Source organism: Thunnus albacares, chromosome 3, assembly GCF_914725855.1.
Source record: "Thunnus albacares chromosome 3, fThuAlb1.1, whole genome shotgun sequence".
NCBI lineage: Eukaryota > Metazoa > Chordata > Actinopteri > Scombriformes > Scombridae > Thunnus > Thunnus albacares.
The window spans coordinates 3,231,949-3,254,380 of record NC_058108.1 but is presented as its reverse complement, the minus strand read 5'-3'; the positions used below and the strand labels follow the sequence as shown (position 1 = coordinate 3,254,380).

Sequence of the window (22,432 nt, the reverse complement as noted above, 5' to 3'; positions counted from 1 at the left end):
CCTCAGCTGCTGTCATCAATAACAAACAACCGAAGTGTTGGTGACTTTATATCATTTTAAATCTACACTGTAAGTAGATATCTATGTGTTTAAACATGTCGCTGCTGTATTTATGCCTTTAGATGACGTTATTTTGAGTGTCGAAGTGAAGTTTTGTTGGACAGGTTTGCAGTTTATGACAGCAGAACGAACAGAGAAGAGTTTTTAATGTATTTCTGTGTTTCCAGGTAGTGTTGGTATGACTGTTGTTAGCAGGCTGAGCTTCAGTAACATCACTGACTGGCTCCCAGTGTCCGGGTGAGATTTTCATACACTCTACATATGTGATTGGTGTTAACAGGCTTTTTACACAGCACTACCCCTCTCATATCCACACATCAGTCTATTAGGATTTCTAAACCTTTTGGAGTTTTCTAACAGTTTGTTGATAAGAGGTCAAACAGCGAGTTAAACCTTTAACTGACCCCAAACATACAGTAAGTATGACTTTATCAACTCCACACATATCTGGAAAAGAGAGGGGTTATCACTTCAATACTTTCCTCTATATGGGGTCTTAATAAGGTCAGAAGAAGAAAAAAAAGGAAATATAACTTTTACACTGCAGTGGCTTGTGTTGGACCCCAAACATTGAAGAAGTAAAGCCAATGTCAACAAAACACAAGTATCAGTAGTAAAAGTGATACTACTTTAGTGATAATGCAAGTGTCATTTGATCATGATGCATTATCACAGCATTTTAATATTGTATCTGGTTGAAGTGGATCCATTTTTAGCTATTTTATATACTATTGTGTATCTTTAAAAATGCGTCATATGTTATAAGATCACCATATCTATGCAATTTACAATATTTCCCTATTAAATGTACTAGAAGTGTAGTGTAAAATGAAAAAACTGAAAAAGTATTTATTCTATGTATTTACACCTATGTGAGTTACTACCATTAAGAGAAGACCATGCATTGTTTGTTTATTTGTTTGTTTTAGAAGAAAAAGGAGAAACAGACCTTTTACATTAACAGTGTAGACGTTGCATCAGGCTTCACCTTCGGGAAACTTTCTGTACACACAGCTGTAGACACCAGAGTCATTGGTGGTCAGGTTGCTGATGGTGATGGTGTGGTTCTCCAGAGATCCTTTTGTCTGAATCCTGTCTTTGTATCTTATGCCCGGGGTGATCTTGTCCATGGAGTTTGGATTATAGGATGATAGTAAAGCACGTTCTCCCTGTTCTTAACACTTCAATACAGATACATCCCAACAAAATCTTGGATGTTGTTGAGACATCCTGCAGAGGAACACTTCAAGGTGATGTTCTCACCAGACTCTCTGCAATTTGCAATGTTCTCTGTTGTAGAAGAGATAAGCTGTCTGATTAGAGGGTCTGAAAACATGCCACAGGACACAGACATCTGTATTATCTCAAGACTGACCAGATAACATTATTTCTGGAAGCAGCAGGAGTGTAATTGTGACTCACTACAAATTAATTCCAGATAACCAGAGTCTGTACGCATATGAAAGGATGAAACTTAGAAAATGAGATGCTGTGTGTGAACCTGTTGGATCCTCTGTTGATCAGCACTCGACTATTTAAAGACACCTGATGGCAATCAAGCACAGAACGAATCTGATGAAGCAACGTGTGAAACGTGTAGTTCATTCCTTTTGTTTTTCAATGTAATCTGTTAATAAAATAGTGTCAATACTACTATCCTGGTGTGCGCTGGAATACTTTTTTGCATCAGCCGGCACTCAGGAGAGATACACTGCTGTGCACGGGGTATCTTCGGTTTTCTGCAATATTCATCTTAAATCTGGATCAAAATAATCTGATATCATGAAATCTGATGATGACGTCCATGTTTGAAAGTATCACAGTTAATCCATTAATCATTAATCTGTTAACAAAACACTTAATAATGTTAAATAACTTGCGTTAGCATTGAGAGCAGAAATCCAAAAGTGAAATTTAAAAAAAATCAAATGTATGCAATACTTTTGAAGCTTTTTAGGGTTTTATGCACAGATGAGACAAACAAAGTGAAGTGTGAAGAGAAAGAAAGGGGAACAAGAAAGAATCTAATCACCCAACAAAACAATGATGGTACTGAAAGATCCTGGGTGGTGACACACTTCCATGTTAACAAATGAGCTAATCAGGAAGAAGAAATGGAAACCAGCCTTAATGAAGCCAAGAGAGCAGCAGCTGAGGTTCAAATCTCAAAATCCAGAGATGTTCATGTGTAGCAATAGTCCACAAGAAAAGTCACATTGTTTTCATCATTTCATCTGAAATATGATCCACACGAGTTTGCAGCAAAAATAATAAAATAAAATAATTCACAAAGTTCTCATATCTTAATTCAAATTTTGTTTTAATCACATCGACTTAAAGATCGCAGTTTATATGGTGCATGTAATCATAAAAATACAACAATAAAAAGTCATTAAAATGGACCGTCTGTTTCATTTTGACCTGCAGAATCAACAATATAAATTCACACACACATAAAAAATATTTACAAAACAAAAATAGTTCATGTGACTGTATCATGTGTATATTTAAGATGGCACATTGTCATTTTAGTCTGGTGAAGAGCAGTGGTGCTTAAAACGTCACCTTGGTGCAATAAATCCGTGGACATTGGAGCCCTGCACTGTGTGAACTGTGAGCACATGCCCTCTCTGGTTTGGACGTGCATGCATATTCCTGGTTGTTTTTCTCCCTCCCAAAAGTTAATGACCAACCCTGATTGTTTGGTGTTACAGCACTGTAACAAGATGTAACAAGATGAATCCTGTACATTTACCGTTGCCTCCCTTCAGTTACAAAAAGGCCCAAAACATATGGGCACCCCTGAGAGCTGGCATCAGATGAAGAGAAAAATGAAACCAAGTTAGGTTAGTCTAACAAGGTTAGTCTAACTTTAAGTCTAGAGTTGCCCATCACTGTCTCATCTTTTAACACATTTCACAAACATGTTTGAAAGAAGCAGAAATTAAAATCTTACATTTACATTTTCTCCTCAAAAACACACATGCACACAAAACTACACATATACGCACATACACAACTTCCAGCCCTTTTCCAGAAAGCTTTCTGCTAATCCTTTCATGATATTTACTGCGTAGGCATGAGACACATACATCCATCAACCTATACATGCATATCAGAGGCTCACTGCTATCTGCAGTCAATTGGCACTTCCAGTTGGTTTTTGGGGATGTTGCATATTTCCTCTGATGTTGTCGCTGCACCTGAACATTATCCCCAGTTTTTTAGATCTATAGAATATAAGAGTGTCTACATTGTGGGTGAATAAAGCTTGAGCTCACAGTTCCTCTGATTAATCACAGTAATACAAGTTATTTCTGGTTATACACACAGTTGTTTGCAATAAGAAAAGTGTGGAAAAAGAGTGGCGCTTAGAAAACCAGGAAGTGCTGATTTCAGAGGCTGCTGGTAAGTAGTTATGTTCATGTGACACGAAGAATGTCCTGAGAGAGAGAGAGAGAAAGAGAGAAAGAGAGAGAGAGAGAGAGAGAGAGAGAGAGCGCTTTAGGATATTTGATATTTTCTTGTAGACTGTCAATACACGGACAATGAAATGAAGGTGAAACTAATCTTTTCAATTGTTTGCTTGGGACATTATAGTGTAATTACCTCAGGCTGTGCCATCTTCATGTTCTTAGCAAACCAGGAAGTGTTGCTAGTAAGTAGTTATATCCATGTGACATGAACAATCTCCTGAGAGAGGGAGAGAGAGAGCTGTGCCATCTTCATGTTCTTTATACATCTCCACATGACCACCTGGAAAAAGATTTAATATCAAAGTCTGGATTAAATCTCCTAGAGTTCAGATGAAAAGACTGATAAAATAAAATCTGATTAGTTAGACACAGTAAGTCAAATAGCATAGACATACCTTGCTCAGCATTGGATTCAAATGTAGGAACCTCTCGATGGTGACCTGGAACAAATTAAAGATTTAATGTGGGTTAAATTGGGTGTAAAACCATCACCATCTGCTGAGATCAAGACATGGGAACAAAGATGGTTAACCAATGGGGAGTTGTCTTTGCTTGCAGATGTCCAAAGCATGAGTCAGGTTATATTATGATTCAAATGTTGGTGATTAGTAACCAAGCCTAGTTTCCCACAAGCCCTGGAAAAATACTAAATACTGTATGTCCAGTGTAGTACATATCACCAACTCGCCCTGGAGGAATGGAGACATTGGCTGGAGGGGGCTGAGCATCCCTTTTATAGTCTGGACTGATCACAACAACCTGTCTTGCTGCCAAGCGCCTTAACTCCCGTCAAGCCCGGTGGGTGCTGTTCTTCAGTCGATTCAACTTCACCCTCACCTACCGTCCAGGAACATTAAGCCCAATGCCCTCTTGAGACAATACATCCTGGATGAGGCCCCTACCAATCCTGACACCATTCTTCCCTCCTCCTGTGTGGTGGCAGCAGTTACTTGGGAGATTGAGTGCACTTCACAAGAGACTCAACCAGATCCTGGTACTGGCCCACCAAATCACCTTTATGCACCAGATTCTGTCCGTTCCCAAGTCCTCCAGTGGGCACATGCTGCCCGGTTTGCATGTCACCCTGGCATTAGCCGGACCTTGTCCCTCCTGAAGTGGCATTTCTGGTGGGCTACCATGGATGCCGACACATGTGCCTTTGTGTCGGCTTGCACTGTGTGCGCTCAGAAAGGCCGACCACCAGCTGGTCTGCTCTGTCCCCTGCCCATTCCAGGTCGACCATGGTCACACATAGCTTTAGACTTTGTCACCGGGCTGCCACCTTCCCAAGGTAACTCAGTAATTCTCACAATCATAGATTCTCTAAGTCTGTGCATTTTGTAGCTCTCCCTAAACTCCCCACAGCATTGGAGACTGCTGATCTTCTTGTATAGCATGTGTTCCGTCTCCACGGCATCCCTTTGGACATTGTCTCGGACAGGGGCCCCCAGTTCATCTCAAGTCTGGAAGGCTTTCTGTCAGGCCCTTGGAGCCTCGGTGAGTTTGACCACTGGTTATCATCCTCAGACCAATGGGCAGACTGAGCAGGCAAACCAGGACCTGGAGGCAGCGCTCCGCTGTGTCACTGCTCAGAATACCTCTTCTTGGAGCATCCTTCTACCTTGGATCAAATATGCACACAACTCCCAGTCTAGTGCCGCCACAGGTATGACCCCATTTGAATGTTCCTTGGGTTACTTACCTCTTCTGTTCCCTGCTCAGGAAGATGAGATCGCTGTTCCTTCAGTTCAGGTCCATCTCCACTGCTGCCGCAAGATCTGACCCGCTCTGCCTTGCTCCGTTCTGTGGGTCGCAACAAATGCTTTGCCAACCGTCACCGGGTCCCTGCGCCCGACTAGCAGCCAGGTCAGAGTTTGGCTTAGTTCTAAGGATGTTCCTTTGAAAACAGACTCTAAGAAACTCTCCCCCCTGCTACATCAGTCCATATGAGATTGTCAGCATCATCAACCCTTCTGTAGTTAGGCTCAAGCTGCCTAGTTCCATGAAGATTAACCCCACCTTCCATGTCTCCCAGCTGAAACCTGTCTGTCAGTCCATTGTGCCCTCCAGCCACTCCCCCTCCACCCGCCCCGCTTGTTGACAGCCATCCTGCTTTTACAGTCCGGCAGCCGCTGGATGTGTGCCACCGGGGCCGTGGGTTCCAGTACCTTGTCGATTGGGAGGGGTATGGGGGTGTACAGTCTGCTCACCTGCCTCATTTCATCAGCTTGCAGTATATCTACCCCGGCTCTTCATCCACTCATTGCCAGATTGTTGTTTCTGCCCAAGTGGTAGCTTACACCTCAGGCCTCTCACTTATATTTAATTTCTTAAAGTTTGGACTTGTTACTAACTGCTTTTTCTTTATCCAGTGCCCCTGGACCATTACTTGCGAGCTCTCCAGCCCACTACCACCTACTCCCTCCTGCCTGCCCTTGCCATTGTCCCCCACTCCTCTCAGCCCTCCAGGCCTCAGCCTCAGCCTGCTTCATCCCCACTCCATCCACCTCAACTTCCCTAGCAATAAAGCCTTACTTCATTTAGCATCACTCTAGTCTGTGTCTGCATTTGGGTCCACACTGCAAACCACAACAGAAGCAGGAATATTGATATAATAACAAAGCAGACTTGTGCTTGATTATTTTAATTGGATTTAGCCAGCTAAATTTGAATGCACATAAATCACCAAACACCACTCATGAATATGTCAGCAGGTTTGTAGCACATTCAGTATTTTAGGGCAGCTAAAAGTAGCATATAGATAGAAAAATAATAGACTGAATTCTTATTTAAACCTCTTAAGACAAATTGGATGTTCGCCTTTCAAGCATGAGTTAGAAAAGAACAAAAACAGATAACAGTATGTCCAAAGACAGACATACTCATTAGGGGTGTTGCAGAAAAACCCTTCACAACATTTTAGAACTTTAGTATTCAAATATCACATTAATATCATGATCAAATATCATAGTGGTGAAGACTTGCTATAACAGTATATTTGATCACAAATAATGTAAGTCATAACTCATTACTGTTTATAAAAAGGGAAACTGAAGCTAAACAAATGTGTGTTTGTACTCACGTTGAGACCGCCTTCTGTAAATCAGCAGCGCCAACAGCAATCCTACGATCAGCGATCCGATAACCACCAAAGGGGCGACTATTTTGGAGGTTTGATCCGACCCTTTCACTTCTCCCTGACCTGAATAAATCCAACAGAATAATAAAAATTGAATGCTCCAATAATTCAAGCCATGATCTAAAGGAGTAAATATGTGTTTATTAAAACAAGGTATGCATGTGCTGGTGGGAAGTTCCCCCTGTTATACTTCAGCAAGATACATTCACTTTCTCTTTCATCCCCCAGAGGAGTTTGGACAAAAGTTGGCACATGGACCCTGAGTGAACACATTAACCCTGCAGATAACAGTAGACTGTAAACAAGCAACGAGACGGCAAGCAGACAGCTTCATTATTGAACTGCTGCTGCAACTGACAGTGACAGTGAACTGCAGTACAGATACTGATCACCTAATCAGAAAATGGCCTTTTACTGTACTGTATATATAAGCTGTGACAACTTATCAGTCAATAACAGTACAGATAGGGTGGCACCAAAGTTGACTTGTGGTTCAGGCTCCTCTTAGTTGAGCAATCCCAAATTAAGGTGTGTTGATATAAGTGCGGTGTCATTCACATTGCTTCAAAATACTGAAGCTGAAATTATTTTACTGACATCCATGTTTCTCTGTGAAGCAGGACTGAGCCATTACTTTAGGTTTAAAAGATATCAAGTGTGGTGTTCAACAACAAATACCTTTAGATGTTGCTGTGTCTGGTATTTCCAATGTGACCTCGTCCTCTTTGCTGCCACTGGAGTTGAACACTACGCAGGTGTACTTGGAGAAAATGGAATTTTTCAGCAAAGACAGCTTGCTAGACAGTTTAAACAGACCATCGTTTGTCAGCTCTGCCTCCATTTTACTGCTTGCTGTCCAATCCTTGTTGTGCTCATCGAACCAGCGAAGTTGACCTTCTGGGTATCCACCAACAGAGCTACAGAGCAAGATGACATCTTCTCTTTGAGTAATCTTCTCAGGGATGGAGCTTATTGTTGGTTTGTTGTATTTGGCTGCCAAGACAGAGATAGAAAGCTAACATGTTCATTAACCTGAATATTGCACCATGACGTCAATCAATACCAATAAAGTATCTCAATATAATTTATTGACCATGATTTTGGACTAGTAATATGAAGTAAAACCTGTGACAAGCAAGACAGATAATGAAGAAACTGGCTACTGCAACGGCTATTTCTATTATTTGATTATTTGTCACAGTGAAACAGAAAGTAAAGACAAGACTCTGGGACAGAGCTGACACAGCTGAAGGGAAATACCAGTCTGGTCAAAACTAGATGAAAATGTTCATTAAAACAGAAACAACCATGGTTGAGCTTTGAAATTAGTTGGTACGGATTAGCTTTGACAATATATTTTTGATTTAAAATGGTCGTCTGTCTGTATCAAATAATTATCAAAATGTTTTAGTGGTCAGTCATGGCTGGAGGCTCTCACCTGTGACTCTGAGGCTGGTCTCTGTGATATCATCACCACAGTCTGTCATCACCAAGCATGTATAATCTCCACTGTTCACCATCATAGTGTTGGTGATGAGCAGGGATATGTTCATATTCCTGTCGTTCCAGGATGACTCAGCAAACCTATAGCCAGGCTGCCCTTTAGTTTCCCCTTTGTGAAAAACCAGTAAGGGATCCTCAGATCCCTTTTTCTTCCAAGCGACCGCCAGGATTTTTGGGTCTTTTACTTCTTCTGCAGTTTTGACAACACAGTCCAGCACTGACTGCTGGCCATACTGTCCCGCGTTTCCAGTCTTGCATTCCACTTTTACAAAAGCTGTGGAGGAAAATACATTTTTAAAAATGGATGAGATGTGTGAAAGCTCCTCTGCTTTGAGCTCCTTGTTGCTGCTGTTCTCTGTCTGCAGGAGCAGGTTCCTGAGCGCACACTCATTAGCAGGATGGGACTCACCTGGACCCAGTGTGTCCCATGTATAAAACCAGAGAAGCTGCCAGTTCAGCAGACGTACCCCACCTATTTGTTATTTTTTGTTTGTTTTGAATTCTTTGTTTTAAATAAATTGACTTTTGACTTCTGGGACAGATATTACATCAACAGCAAGCAGCAGTTAACACTTGAAATTCCCAAAATACATTCTCAGATTATGGCAGAACTTACTTTTTTCTTCACTTTGTGCTCTGATAACGATGAAAAACAAGAAGAGGATACCAATGGAGGCCATGTTTATTCACCTGAAATGACAATTAAAGTAAACAGTTCTTTATGTGGGGATCATTAAAATGTCACACACACATGTTTTCAACCCCCAAGAATCTATTTCTGAGTCAAAGTGCAGAGTGAAAAGAGGAGTCAAGTTCATTGTACAAGTGTGTCTGGGACACTTTTGGTATTTTTGTGACCAGAGGTCCATGGCACACCTGGGTGCACTTGGATATGACTCATTTAAAAGAAGATGATAGACTCAGTCATGGTCCCAGTGACCCAATAGTGAGGGTAATCCTGATGGAGAAGAAAAAAGAGACATTCAGTCTCCAACTGATCTGGGCTGCTAGTTGGCTTATTTCAGCAATCAGGCTTCATTCAGCTCATCTCAGCTCCACCTCTTTGCCCATTTTGGATCAGACGCCATAGGTGGAGTCAGGCACTGCCAAGATGGCGACGGCTGAAGCCACCCACTTTGAGCTTCATAACTGCGCTTCAGAAACCACTGGGTGACGTTACGGTGGCTACGTCCATATCTTTTACAGTCTATGATCTGTGCTAAATGGTGATGTTATCTATATTCTTATGCAAATATTTTAACATTAACATAGTTTGTATTTCTTAATTTTAGAGGAAGAGGAATCACTGTCAATAACAGCCGCGGCCCTATGATGTCAATGTCAAACAGTCATGCAAGTGAATTACAGACTGTTAAAGCTTATAAGTTGAACTACAGTTGGAGCAAAGTTAGCTTAGGAGCGCATTTGAAAGCAGCACTAATAGTAATTCCATGTTGCATTAAATAACATATACAGCACATAAACCGCGACCATAAACCATAATTAATTCCATTGTGAGCATGTGTGGGTCAACGTATCTACAGTGTCTATAACACACCAGCTGTCGCTGCCATAGTTTATGTACCACATGTAGCAACACGTAGCTTAACTTCATCTATAGTGTAACATAAACATGTCACATAAACATGTCACACTGCTAATAGTAACATACATTAAACTCACCGCACACGCTCCTCTATGAAGTAGCCGTGTTGTCCGTCTGTAGATGAAAAATTCAATGATTAACTAAACTTACTTTCACATTCATAGTGACTTAACAACATGCATGACTGGCTCTATTATTCATAGCAGCAATTGACCTTTGTAACAATAATACAAAGGTCACTTGCTTTGCATAACACACACAGCGAGCACAACTCATGGTCAAAACAGATTTTTAATGTTCTTTTCCACTTGTGCCATTTCTTGAATCCAAATTTCTGCAGTGACTTACATCCAGCAACAAGAATCGGTATAAGATGCAGACAGACGTGTCTTCTTGCATCATAAAACACTTTACTTTAAAAGAGACACCACCAGGAAGCAGCACTCGACGATGACTTGACAAGACAGAAGCAGGGAGAAGGTGGTAGGGTTGAATTTGGTTTGAATAATGTCACGTTAAATGTACAAAAAGACCGTTCTATATATCCAGTGAGAAGGATTGTGAACAAATGTATAAGGAGTAGTCTTGGCAACACTGGTAGGATGAAACTGGAAAACCCAACCTTGTTTGATGTTGTAGCCTAACACACAAACCAGGCACACTTTGCTTCAGAGTAAAATTTACCTATAAAAACGTGGGGCACTCAAAACTGGCACTGGGGTTACAATAAATCTAAGGTTCGTGACTACAATATAAAAAAGGCTTATTCCAATTCTGTTTCCTGACATGGGACATACCGCATCCATCTGAAGACAAACGTTTGCATTATTCAGATCACAATGACAGTAATTTATGTGCCTCCTATGTGGATTATAATACTATAATCAGTAGAAAGATTCCAACTTCATGCAACAACAATACAACAATTATTCCACAATAAACAACTACAGAAACAGCTTAAATTAAATTGAAATTAAAAAAAAAATATCTTCACAGTTATGTTTCTTCTCACATTCATACATCACAGACCAGACGTGCATGCAAGACGGGTCCAAACTGAACACGGTGCAGAAGTGACAGCTTTTCTAACAAAAGCCTCTTTTGCTTTGTTTATCACAGTGGTTTTGTTGTTTTTTTTGATTTAATAGTTTACTCTCCATATTATATATTCAAATCATGTTACACTGTGGTCACAAACATCACAGTTTTGTCTTAAGGTGCCTGTTTTCTTCACTGTGAATTCACGTCATCTGAGCGTGATGGTCCCTGCATATGTTTCAGAGTTGTTGAGTCTCTATTCCAGCTGTCGGCCACTCCGATCATCTGATCAAGGTCTTTTATCTGTTCCTTGTTCCTATTTTAAATCCAGAGGTGACTGTGACCTTCCTCATTTCATCAGACCTACTGAATCTGTGGTTTGTTTTAAGTGGCTGCTGAGAACTCATTTCTATAAGTTAAACTTCTTATAAATACTCTGTTTGCTTTTAGTTTTGTTTGTTTGTTTGGTTGTGTGTTTTAATTCTTCATATATTTATGTATGTATGTATTTGATCCTATTTGTGAAGCACTTTGTAAATGTGTGTTTTAAAAAGTGCTATCTAAATGAAATTATTTATTATTATTATTATTATTATTATTATGTCTCTGGTGTGTTTGATCATTATGAACGAGCAGACTTGCTTTATTGTCACTTCACATACTATGAACTGAAAATTCTGTTTCTCCTTATATATCATAGTAATGCATGAAATTCCTATTATATATATATATATATATATATATATATATATATATATATATATATATATATATATATATATAAGAGGCCTGGGAGTTTGAGGGTTCTGCGCAGTATCTTAGCTGTTCCTAGGACTGCGCTCTTCTGGACAGACACCTCAGATGTTGTACCCGGAATCTGCTGGAGCCACTCTCCCAGTTTGTGGGTCACAGCCCCCAGTGCTCCAATTACCACTGGCACCACTGTTGCCTTCACTCCCCACATCCTTTCTAGCTCCTCTTTCAGCCCTTGGTATTTTTTGACCATCATGGAGGGACAAGCCCCTACACGGCATGTACCACCGACAGATAGAAGAACTGGCTGATATCAAGAAATCCTACCAGTGGCTGGAAAAGGCTGGACTGAAGGACAGCACAGAAGCACTAATCATGGCAGCACAAGAACAGGCACTCAGTACAAGATCAATAGAGGCGGGGATCTACCACACCAGACAGGACCCCAGGTGCAGGCTGTGCAAAGATGCTCCTGAGACAGTTCAGCACATAATAGCAGGGTGTAAGATGCAGGCAGGAACAGCGTACATGGAACGCCATAACCAAGTGGCTGGCATAGTGTACCGGAACATCTGCACTGAGTATGGGTTGGAGGTCCCAAGGTCACAATGGAAGACACCTCCTAAGGTGGTTGAGAATGACCAAGCCAAGATCCTGTGGGACTTCCAGATCCAGACTGACAAGCTGGTGATGGCTAACCAACCAGACATCGTGTTGATCGACAAACAACAGAAGAAGGCAGTGGTGATAGACGTAGCAATCCCAGGCGACAGATATAAATAAAATAAATTATATATATATATGTGTATGTATACATATATATATATATATATATATACACACACACACTCACACACACACACACATATATACATATACACATATATATATAATTTATATATGTATATCATTTATTTATTTATTTACCATCAGTGTTGTTGTTAGAAGCCTTACAGTTATTTTAGATGACTGAGATACACTAAAACACATCATCTGGATACCATTTCTAAAATGTTTGTTTGTTCAAATCTTCTTCCATCCATCACATCTGCTGCCCCACCAAGATTCTTTCACAGTCATACAACAATTATTTAAAACATAGTGACTGAAGTTTGAAAAGTCAGATCTGAAACAGGTTGTTGTGGAGGGATTTGTCATTTTCTCTCTCAAACTTTTCTCCTTTGTGTGGTGCAACATGAAGTCATGTGTCTCAGGTTAAGAGCTAACATTGAATGAATAGTGCACCCTGTTGTGGACAAAACTGGAAATTACAAGCTGAGGTGTGAAACCAAAGTCTTACTCACAAATCAGGAGTCGTATTCACAAAACCTCCTACGACTAAACGTTTCTCCTGACTGGCCGAGTTAGGAGAAACTCCTAAGAATAAGAGGCGTGTCAGTCAGGAGAAATTCAGTGATGATGAACTTTGTAAAGCACATTTTGAAGGCAGGTGAGTTAATAAATAAGGATCCAATGTATGAAAATATTAAAGTAATACAATGACACCAGAGATGATGGTTTATATATATGAGAATGAATCATGTTTCCTTTTGTACCATCCCTGTCATGAGAACTGCATTATGGGAATTGTAGGATCCAGTGTTTTTGGAGTTTGACCAATACTAAGGACTAAAAGTCACAAGTGGTTAAGAAGAATAAGTTGTGTTGTTAATTTTTGTCAGGACTTTACTGTTTGTTCTTACAGCTCAACTGTGGCACGGACATAACAAGAGCAGCATGCAGGAACACTTACACCTGCTCACAGTGATGCTGGAGGATGTTGTGTGTGTACATGTCTGTAAATGTATCCACTTGTCATTTAGTGAAAAGACATGACTCAGGATTATATATACTGGACTGATAGCTTTATTGATCCACTGATACATGCTGCAAATGACATCAAACATTGTAGTTACTCTGCTGCAGAAATGCATTTGTCCACTTTAAGATAATTCCATTTATAAAATTATAAAGGATATAAAATGACACAAATATCAATCAATCAGATTGTAATCATGCTGAGTCATGCTGTTGGTATGACTGTTGTTAGCAGGAGGACTGAGCTTCAGTAACATCACTGACTGGCTCCCAGTGTCCGGGTGAGATTTTCATACACTCTACATATGTGATTGGTGTTAACAGGCTTTTTAGACAGCACTACCCGTCTCATATCCACACATCAGTCTATTAGGATTTCTAAACCTTTTGGAGTTTGTTCATAAGAGGTCAAACAGCGAGTTAAACCTCTAACTGACCCCAAACATACAGTAAGTATGACTTTATCAACTAGAGAGGGGTTATCACTTCAACACTTTCCTCTATATGGGGTTTTTAGCTATTTTATATACTATTGTCTATCTTTAAAAATGCATCATATGTTATAAGATCACCATATCTATGCAATTTACAATATTTCCCTATTAAATGTACTAGAAGTGTAGTGTAGAATTAAAAAACTGAAAAAGTATTTATTCTATGTATTTATACTTATGTGAGTTACTACCATTAAGACAAGACCATGCGTTGTTTATTTATTTGTTTGTTTTAGAAGAAAAAGGAAAAACAGACCTTTTACATTAACAGTGTAGACGTTGCATCGGGCTTCACCTTCGGGAAACTTTATGTACACACAGCTGTAGACACCAGAGTCATTGGTGGTCAGGTTGCTGATGGTGATGGTGTGGTTCTCCAGAGATCCTTTTGTCTGAATCCTGTCTTTGTATCTTATGCCCGGGGTGATCTTGTCCATGGAGTTTGGATTATAGGATGATAGTAAAGCACGTTCTCCCTGTTCTTAACACTTCAATACAGATACATCCCAACAAAATCTTGGATGTTGTTGAGACATCCTGCAGAGGAACACTTCAAGGTGACGTTCTCACCAGACTCTCTGCACATTGCAATGTTCTCTGTTGTAGAAGACACAAGCTGTTTGATTGGAGGGTCTGAAAACATGCCACAGGACACAGACATCTGTATTATCTCAAGACTGACCGGATATCATTATTTCTGGGAGCAGCAGGAGTGTAATTGTGACTCACTACAAATGAATTCCAGATAACCAAAGAGTCTGTACGCATATGAAAGGAAAAACAGACCTTTTACATCAACAGTGTGGACGTTGCATTGGGCTTCACCTTCGGGAAACTTTCTGTACACTACACATATACGCACATACACAACTTCCAGCCCCTTTCCAGAAAGCTTTCTGCTAATCCTTTCAGAGGCTGCTGGTAAGTAGTTAAGTTCATGTGACACGAAGAATCTCCTGATAGAGAGACAGAGAGAGAGAGACAGAGAGAGAGAGAGAGAGAGAGAGAGAGAGAGAGAGAGAGAGAGAGAGAGAGAGAGCGAGAGAGAGAGAGAGAGAGAGAGAGAGAGAGAGAGCTTTAAGATATTTGATATTGTCTTGTAGACTGTCAATACACGGACAATGAAATGAAGGTGAAACTAATCTTTTCAATTGTTTGCTTGGGACATTATAGTGTAATTACCTCAGACTGTGCCATCTTCACATTCTTTATACGTCTCCACATGACCACCTGGAAAAATGTTTAATATCAAAGTCTGGATTAAATCTCCTTGAGTTCAGATGAAAAGAGTGATCAAATAAAATCTGAATAGTTAGACTCAGTAAGTCAAATAGCATAGACATACCTTGCTCAGCATCTGATTCACATGTAGGAACCTCTCGATGGTCACCTGGAACAAATTAAAGATTTAAAATGGGTTAAATTAGGTGTAAAACCATCACCATCTGCTGAGATCAAGACATGCGAACAAAGACGGTTAACCAATAGGGAGTGGTCTTTGCTTGCAAATGTCCAAAGCATGAGTCAGGTTATATTATGATTCAAATGCTGGTGATTAGTAACCAAGTCTAGTTTCCCAAAAGCCCTGGAAAAATACTAAATACTGTATGTCCAGTGTAGTACATATCACCTGTACATCTTTAGAGTGAGAAGGAACCCAGTACAAAGCAGTTTTGACATTTTGACACCCAGCTAGTTCAGGGACAGTAAGGTTTCTTGGTCAGTCAAAAAAATGTTCTACAACCAAATTCCTGAACAAAGTTTGAAACGCAGCAGGAGTTCAAGCTTGAACAGGCCTGGAATGAGATCAGAAACCTGTCTGTGGTGAGCGCGTTTGGTTTCAAGTTGCATCAGCCACAAAATATGCTGTCATTTTATTTCAAAAGGACGTCGACTGATACTTTTTAACTACATTCATCAGTAAGGATGAAGCAGGAATATTGATATAATAACAAAGCAGACTTGTGCTTGATTATTCTAATTAATTTTAGCCAGTTAAATTTGAATGCACATAAATCACCAAACACCAGTCATGAATATGTCAGCAGGTTTGTAGCACATATTCAGTAAAACACATTTAAGACATATTGGATGTTAGCCCTTCAAGCATGAGTTAGAAAAGAACAAAAACAGAGATAACAGTATGTCCAAAGACGGACGTACTCATTAGGGGTGTTGCAGAGAACCTCCGGGCTTCTGTCAAGGAAATGATGATGATGAAGATGAGACTGAGTGCACACCCAGTGTGGATGACGCATATCTATTTCTGCTTACTTCAGCAATCTTTGTCACGTATTTTGTAGAACACCGTCTAATACTGGAAAGTGTTTTCACTCCCTTGTTTTAGCCTAATGTGAAGTTTGCAGTAGCTACATCGCTTAATCCACCTGAACAAGAGTAGAGTAACTTCCTCATCCTAAATAAAATGGCTGCCTGCCAGGTATGCAGAGGGCAGAGCTACAGGATTTTCATATCAAACTGTTCCAGTATCAACCTTCACCTACTGTCTTTTTATTTCCTTTAATCTCTTTGTGGTTTACAGAAAGCAGCTGTTGAAACCCTTCACAACATTTTAGAACTTTAGTATTCAAATATCACATTAAAAATATAAATTAATATCATGATCAAATATCATAGTGGTGAAGACTTGCTATAACAGTATATTTGATCACAAATAATGTAAGTCATAACTCATTACTGTTTATAAAAAGGGAAACTGAAGCTAAATAAATGTGTGTTTGTACTCACGTTGAGACCACCACCTGAGAATCAGCAGCGCCAACAGCAATCCTACGATCAGCGATCCGATAACCACCAAAGGGGCGACTATTTTGGAGGATTGATCCGAAACTTTCCTTTGTTCCTGACCTGAATAAATCCAGCAGAATAATAAAAATTGAATGCTCTAATACTTCAAGCCATGATCTAAAGGAGTAAATATGTAAGTGTTTATTAAAACAAGGTATGCATGTGCTGGTGGGAAGTTCCCCCTGTTATATTTCAGCAAGATACATTCACTTTCTCTTTCATCCCCCAGAGGAGGGAGGCAGGCAGACAGCTTTATTATTGAACTGCTGCTGCAACTGACAGTGACAGTGAACTGCAGTACAGATACTGATCACCTAATCAGAAAATGGCCTTTTACTGTACTGTATATGTCAGCTGTGACAACTTATCAGTCAGTAACAGTACAGATAGGGTGGCTGTAAAGTTGCCAAGTGAACCAGTTAATGAGTTGTTCCACTAATGAGAATGAACAGTGTAAAAACTAGTTTTCTTTATTGTTTTGAGGGTTTGAGGATGATGTCGGGTCAGATTTAGAGACATGTGGCAGCCTGGCTAGTCAGTGACATGTGTATCAAAACAACTACAACAAGTAAAATGGTTGCCTTTAATTATAGATAAAAGAAACTTTTGCCCACTACAACCTCCCATAGTGCCGACAAAAAACAAGCACCAAAGTTGACTTGTGGTTCAGGCTCCTCTTAGTTGAGCAATCCCAAATTAAAGTGTGTTGATATAAGTGCGGTGTCATTCACATTGCTTCAAAATACTGAAGCTGAAATTATTTTAATGACATCCATGTTTCTGTGTGAAGCAGGACTGAGCCATTACTTTAGGTTTAAAAGATATCAAGTGTGGTGTTCAACAACAAATACCTTCAGATGTTGCTGTGTCTGGTATTTCCAATGCGACCTCGTCCTCTTTGCCGCCACTGGAATTGAACACTACGCAGGTGTACTTGGAGAAAATGGAATTTTTCAGCAAAGACAGCTTGCTAGACAGTTTAAACAGACCATCCTTTGTCAGCTCTGCCTCCATTTCACTGCTTGCTGTCCAATCCTTGTTGTGCTCATCGAACCAGCGAAGTTCACCTTCTGGGTATCCACCAACAGAGCTACAGGACAAGACGACATTTTCTCTTCGAGTAATCTTCTCAGGGATGGAGCGTATTGTTGGTTTGTTGTATTTGGCTGCCAAGACAGAGATAGAAAGCTAACATGTTCATTAACCTGAATATTGCACCATGACATCAATCAGTACCAATAAAGTATCTCAATATAATTTATTGACCATGATTTTGGACTAGTAATATGAAGTACAACCTGTGACAAGCAAGACAGATAATGAAGAAACTGGCTACTGCAACGGCTATTTCTATTATTGGATTATTTGTCACAGTGAAACTGAAAGTAAAGACTCTGGGACAGAGCTGACACAGCTGAAGGGAAATACCAGTCTGGTCAGAAAGTCCCCTTGATCTCTAAACAATCTCAATTCCTTCAAGGCCATAATTAAACCTTTCAGCAAGTCATGAATGAAAATAGTCATCAAAACAGAAACAACCATGGTTGAGCTTTGAAATTAGTTGGTACGGATTAGCTTTGACAATATATTTTTGACTTAAAATGGTCGTCTGTCTGTATCAAATAATTATCAAAATGTTTTAGTGGTCAGTCATGGCTGGAGGCTCTCACCTGTGACTCTGAGGCTGGTCTCTGTTTCCTCATCACCACTGTCTGTCATCACCAAGCATTTATAATCTCCATTGTTCACCATCATAGTGTTGGTGATGAGCAGGGATATGTTCATATTCCTGTCGTTCCAGGATGATTCAGCAAACCTATAGCCAGGCTGCAATGTAGTTTCCCCTCGGTGAAAAACCAGTAAGGTTTTATCTGAGTTATCCTCAGATCCCTTTTTCTTCCAAGCGACCGCCAGGATTTTTGGGTCTTTTATTTCTTCTGCGGTTGTGACAACACAGTCCAGCATTGACTGCTGGCCATACTGTCCCACGTTTCCAGTCTTGCATTCCACTTTTACAAAAGCTGTGGAGGAAAATACATTTTTAAAAATGGATGAGATGTGTGAAAGCTCCTCTGCTTTGAGCTCCTTGTTGCTGCTGTTCTCTGTCTGCAGGAGCAGGTTCCTGAGAACACACTGATTAGCAGGATGGGACTCACCTGGACCCAGTGTGTCCCACGTATAAAACCAGAGAAGCTGCCAGTTCAGCAGACGTACCCCACCTATTTGTTATTTTTTGTTTGTTTTGAGTTCTTTGTTTTACATAAATTGACTTCTGACTTCTGGGACAGATATTACATCAACAGCAAGCAGCAGTTAACACTTGAAATTCCCAAAATACATTCTCAGATCATGGCAGAACTTACTTTTTCCTTCACTTTGTGCTCTGATAACGATGAAAAACAAGAAGAGGATACCAACGGAGGCCATGTTCATTCACCTGAAATGACAATTAAAGTAAACAGTTCTTTATGTGGGGATCATTAAAATGTAACACACACACATGTTTTTAACCCCCAAGAATCTATTTCTGAGTCAAAGTGCAGAGTGAAAAGAGTAGTCAAGTTCATTGTACAAGTGTGTCTGGGACACTTTTGGTATTTTTGTGGCCAGAGGTTCATGGCTCACCTGAGTGCACTTGGATATGACTCATTTAAAAGAAGATGATAGACTCAGTCATGGTCCCAGTGACCCAATAGTGAGGGTAATCCTGATGGAGAAGAAAAAAGAGACATTCAGTCTCCAACTGATCTGCAGAGCATAAACTCAGAAACTGTGTTGAATAAATTAATAACAATTACATCAATAATGCACAACAGCAAAGAGGTTTGTGTGGCTGTTGTTCAACAGCCTGACACTGGTTGCACAAGAATAATCAAGTTACCAGTGGATCTAGTGTGTGTGACGGTGGTTTGACAATGCACGCCACTCAATGTATGTAAAGTAAAACAAAGAAGCAAAATATAGATAAACAGGCTTTGTGTGACTTTTGGGAGGTTTGTTTGTCTCCACCAATGAAAATGATGAAAACAGAAAACAGGTCTTTCAGAGGCTGTAGCGGACTCAGATTTAAAGGTACTGGTATCTGGTGTGATGATGTTAGTCCCCATAGTAGCCATTTCATTGTAATGAGGCCATTCTTTTAAACTTGACCTCACTGCATAAAATGACCTACTGTGACCTCTAGGATAATCACAGCCTCATGAAACTTTACAACCACAAACTAGAGACAGAGGGCATTCAGAGGATCTATGGATTTCCAAGATATAGTTACAATAAGGGGGTTTCAGAGCAATTTCAAGAACAGAAGTGCTCACCATCCAATCACTGAAAAATGCAATTCTTACAGAAATCTCCAAATGTCAAAGGTTTTTAAGGGGGGGGGGGGGTCGCTAGCTGCTAGTTGGCTTATTTCAGCAATCAGGCTTCATTCAACTCGCCTCAGCTCCACCTCTTTGCCCATTTTGGATCAGACCCCATAGGTGGAGTCAGGCACTGCCAAGATGGCGACGGCTGAAGCCACCCACTTTGAGCTTCACGTCACGGTGGCTACGCCCATATTTTTTACAGTCTATGATCTGTGCTAAATGATGATGTTATCGATATTTTTATGCAAATATTTTAACATTAACAGATTGTATTTTCTATTCTAGAGGAAGAGGAAGCACTGTCAATAACAGCCGCCGCCCTATGATGTCAACGTCAAACAGTCATGCAAGTGAATTACAGGCTGTTAAAGTTACAAGTTGAACTATAGCTGGAGCAAAGTTAGCTTAGGAGCGCATTTGAAAGCAGCACTAATAGTAATTCCATGTTGCATTAAATAACATATACAGCACATAAACCGCGACCATAAACCATAATTAATTCCATTGTGAGCATGTGTGGATCAACGTATCTACAGTGTCTATAACACACCAGCTGTCGCTGCCATAGTTTATGTACCACATGTAGCAACACGTAGCTTAACTTCATCTATAGTGTAACATAAACATGTCACATAAACATGTCACACTGCTAATAGTAACATCCGTTAAACTCACCGCACACGCTCCTCTATGAAGTAGCCGTGTCGCCCGTCTGGGAGGAAATATTTGACTAACGACTTCGGTTTTTTCCACTCGGTCGACTTACTTTCACTTTCATATGACTCAACGACATGCGTGGCAGGCTGTTATTGAAAGCAGCCAAAATTAAAACACAATAGAGGTCAATTGCTCTGCAACTCAGAAAACACACACAGCAAGCACAACTCATGGTCAAAACAGATTTTTAATGTTCTTTTGCACTTGTGCCATTTCTTGAATCCAAATTTCTGCAGTGACTTACATCCAGCAACAAGAATCGGTATAAGATGCAGACAGACGTGTCTTCTTGCATCATAAAACACTTTACTTTAAAATAGACACCACCAGGAAAGACGTTTCATGTACCTGAAATGCAGGTTTTCTTGAATGACAGCTGGCTGACACAGCAGCCACACACGTGACTCGATGATGACTTGACAAGACAGAAGCAGGGAGAAGGTGGTAGGGTTGAATTTAGTTTGAATAATGTCATGTTAAATGTACAAAAAGACCGTTCTATATATCCAGTGAGAGGGATTGTGAACAAATGTATAAGGAGTAAAACATAGAAAAAGGCTGAGCTGTCATAAGGGCACTTTTCAAATCTAGGATGGGTTTACCAGAAAGACCACTGTTTCTTATCAGGCCGACCACATTCCATTGGCTGACAATGGAAAAAAAAGCAAGTATATATACATATATATGCATTTTATATATATATATATATATATATATATATATATATATATATATATATATATATATATATACACATATAATTTATTTATTTACCTTCAGTGTTGTTGTTAGAAGCCTTAGAGTTATTTTAGATGACTGAGATACACTAAAACACATCATCTGGATACCATTTCTAAAATGTTTGTTTGTTCAAATCTTCTCCATCCATCACATCTGCTGCCCCACCAGGATTCTTTCACAGTCATACAACAATTATTTAAAACATAGTGACTGAAGTTTGAAAAGTCAGATCTGAAACAGGTTGTTGTGGAGGGATTTGTCATTTTCTCTCTCAAACTTTTCTCCTTTGTGTGGTGCAACATGAAGTTATGTGTCTCAGGTTAAGAGCTAACATTGAATGAATAGTGCACCCTGTTGTGGACAAAACTGGAAATTACAAGCTGAGGTGTGAAACCAAAGTCTTACTCACAAATCAGGAGTCGTATTCACAAAACCTCCTACGACTAAACGTTTTTCCTGACTGGCCGAGTTAGGAGAAACTCCTAAGAATAAGAGGCGTGTCAGTCAGGAGAAATTCAGTGATAATGAAGTTTGTAAAGCACATTTTGAAGGCAGGTGAGTTAATAAATAAGGATCCAATGTATAAAAATATTAAAGCAAGACAATGACACCAGAGATGATGGTTTATATATATGAGAATGAATCATGTTTCCTTTTGTACCGTCCCTGTCATGAGAACTGCATTATGGGAATTGTAGGATCCAGTGTTTTTGGAGTTTGACCAATACTAAGGACTAAAAGTCACAAGTGGTTAAGAAGAATAAGTTGTGTTGTTAATTTTTGTCAGGATTTTACTGTTTGTTCTTACAGCTCAACTGTGGCACAGACATAACAAGAGCAGCATGCAGGAACTCTTACACCTGCTCACAGTGATGCTGGAGGATGTTGTGTGTGTACATGTCTGTAAATGTATC

At 39.9% G+C, this 22,432-nt stretch overlaps 2 protein-coding genes and 1 long non-coding RNA gene across 4 annotated transcripts in view; 1 reads left to right on the top strand and 2 right to left on the bottom strand.

The window, feature by feature from the left end:
* Window positions 1–10,866, top strand: part of LOC122978815 — a 48,529-nt gene extending 37,663 nt beyond the window's left edge. Inside the window, exon 3 of the long non-coding RNA XR_006402747.1 lies at window positions 10,368–10,866. This is a non-coding gene — a long non-coding RNA (uncharacterized LOC122978815). The remainder of the gene's footprint in view (window positions 1–10,367) is intronic.
* LOC122978811 (butyrophilin subfamily 1 member A1-like) lies at window positions 3,294–9,914 on the bottom strand. Of its 2 annotated transcripts, XM_044345821.1 has the most exons (9): window positions 9,862–9,914; window positions 9,055–9,136; window positions 8,795–8,868; window positions 8,114–8,452; window positions 7,354–7,668; window positions 6,619–6,738; window positions 3,932–3,976; window positions 3,670–3,816; window positions 3,294–3,503 (listed from the first exon to the last, which is right to left on the bottom strand). In XM_044345821.1, exons 3-8 carry the CDS (start codon window positions 8,856–8,858, stop codon window positions 3,716–3,718), a joined length of 984 nt encoding a protein of 327 aa, XP_044201756.1. In that variant the 5' UTR covers window positions 8,859–8,868; window positions 9,055–9,136; window positions 9,862–9,914; the 3' UTR covers window positions 3,294–3,503; window positions 3,670–3,715. The 2 variants fall into 2 exon arrangements, with proteins under 2 accessions (XP_044201756.1, XP_044201757.1); XM_044345822.1 differs by lacking the exon at window positions 9,055–9,136 and having other exon boundaries at window positions 9,862–9,900.
* A 3,005-nt stretch (window positions 10,867–13,871) lies between the features above and the next one.
* On the bottom strand, window positions 13,872–20,842 carry LOC122978812 (butyrophilin subfamily 1 member A1-like). The gene is made up of 9 exons (XM_044345823.1): window positions 20,736–20,842; window positions 19,321–19,402; window positions 19,059–19,132; window positions 18,366–18,716; window positions 17,547–17,861; window positions 16,636–16,755; window positions 15,233–15,277; window positions 15,070–15,117; window positions 13,872–14,843 (listed from the first exon to the last, which is right to left on the bottom strand). The coding sequence occupies exons 3-8, from the start codon at window positions 19,126–19,128 to the stop codon at window positions 15,071–15,073; spliced, it is 948 nt and encodes a 315-aa protein (XP_044201758.1). The 5' UTR covers window positions 19,129–19,132; window positions 19,321–19,402; window positions 20,736–20,842; the 3' UTR covers window positions 13,872–14,843; window position 15,070.
* Between the last annotated feature and the right edge of the window lie 1,590 nt (window positions 20,843–22,432).

Coding starts and splice junctions, on each gene's coding strand:
- LOC122978811 (XM_044345821.1), bottom strand. CDS start 8,858: ATGGCCTCCATTGGTATCCTCTTCTTGTTTTTCATCGTTATCAGAGCA. Junction 8,453..8,794: donor AGCACAAAGTGAAGAAAAAA/GTAAGTTCTGCC, acceptor TTTCCTCCACAG/CTTTTGTAAAAGTGGAATGC. Junction 3,977..6,618: donor TTACAGAAGGCGGTCTCAAC/GTGAGTACAAAC, acceptor AATTTGTTCCAG/GTCACCATCGAGAGGTTCCT.
- LOC122978812 (XM_044345823.1), bottom strand. CDS start 19,128: ATGAACATGGCCTCCGTTGGTATCCTCTTCTTGTTTTTCATCGTTATC. Junction 18,717..19,058: donor AGCACAAAGTGAAGGAAAAA/GTAAGTTCTGCC, acceptor TTTCCTCCACAG/CTTTTGTAAAAGTGGAATGC. Junction 16,756..17,546: donor AGACACAGCAACATCTGAAG/GTATTTGTTGTT, acceptor GGATTTATTCAG/GTCAGGAACAAAGGAAAGTT.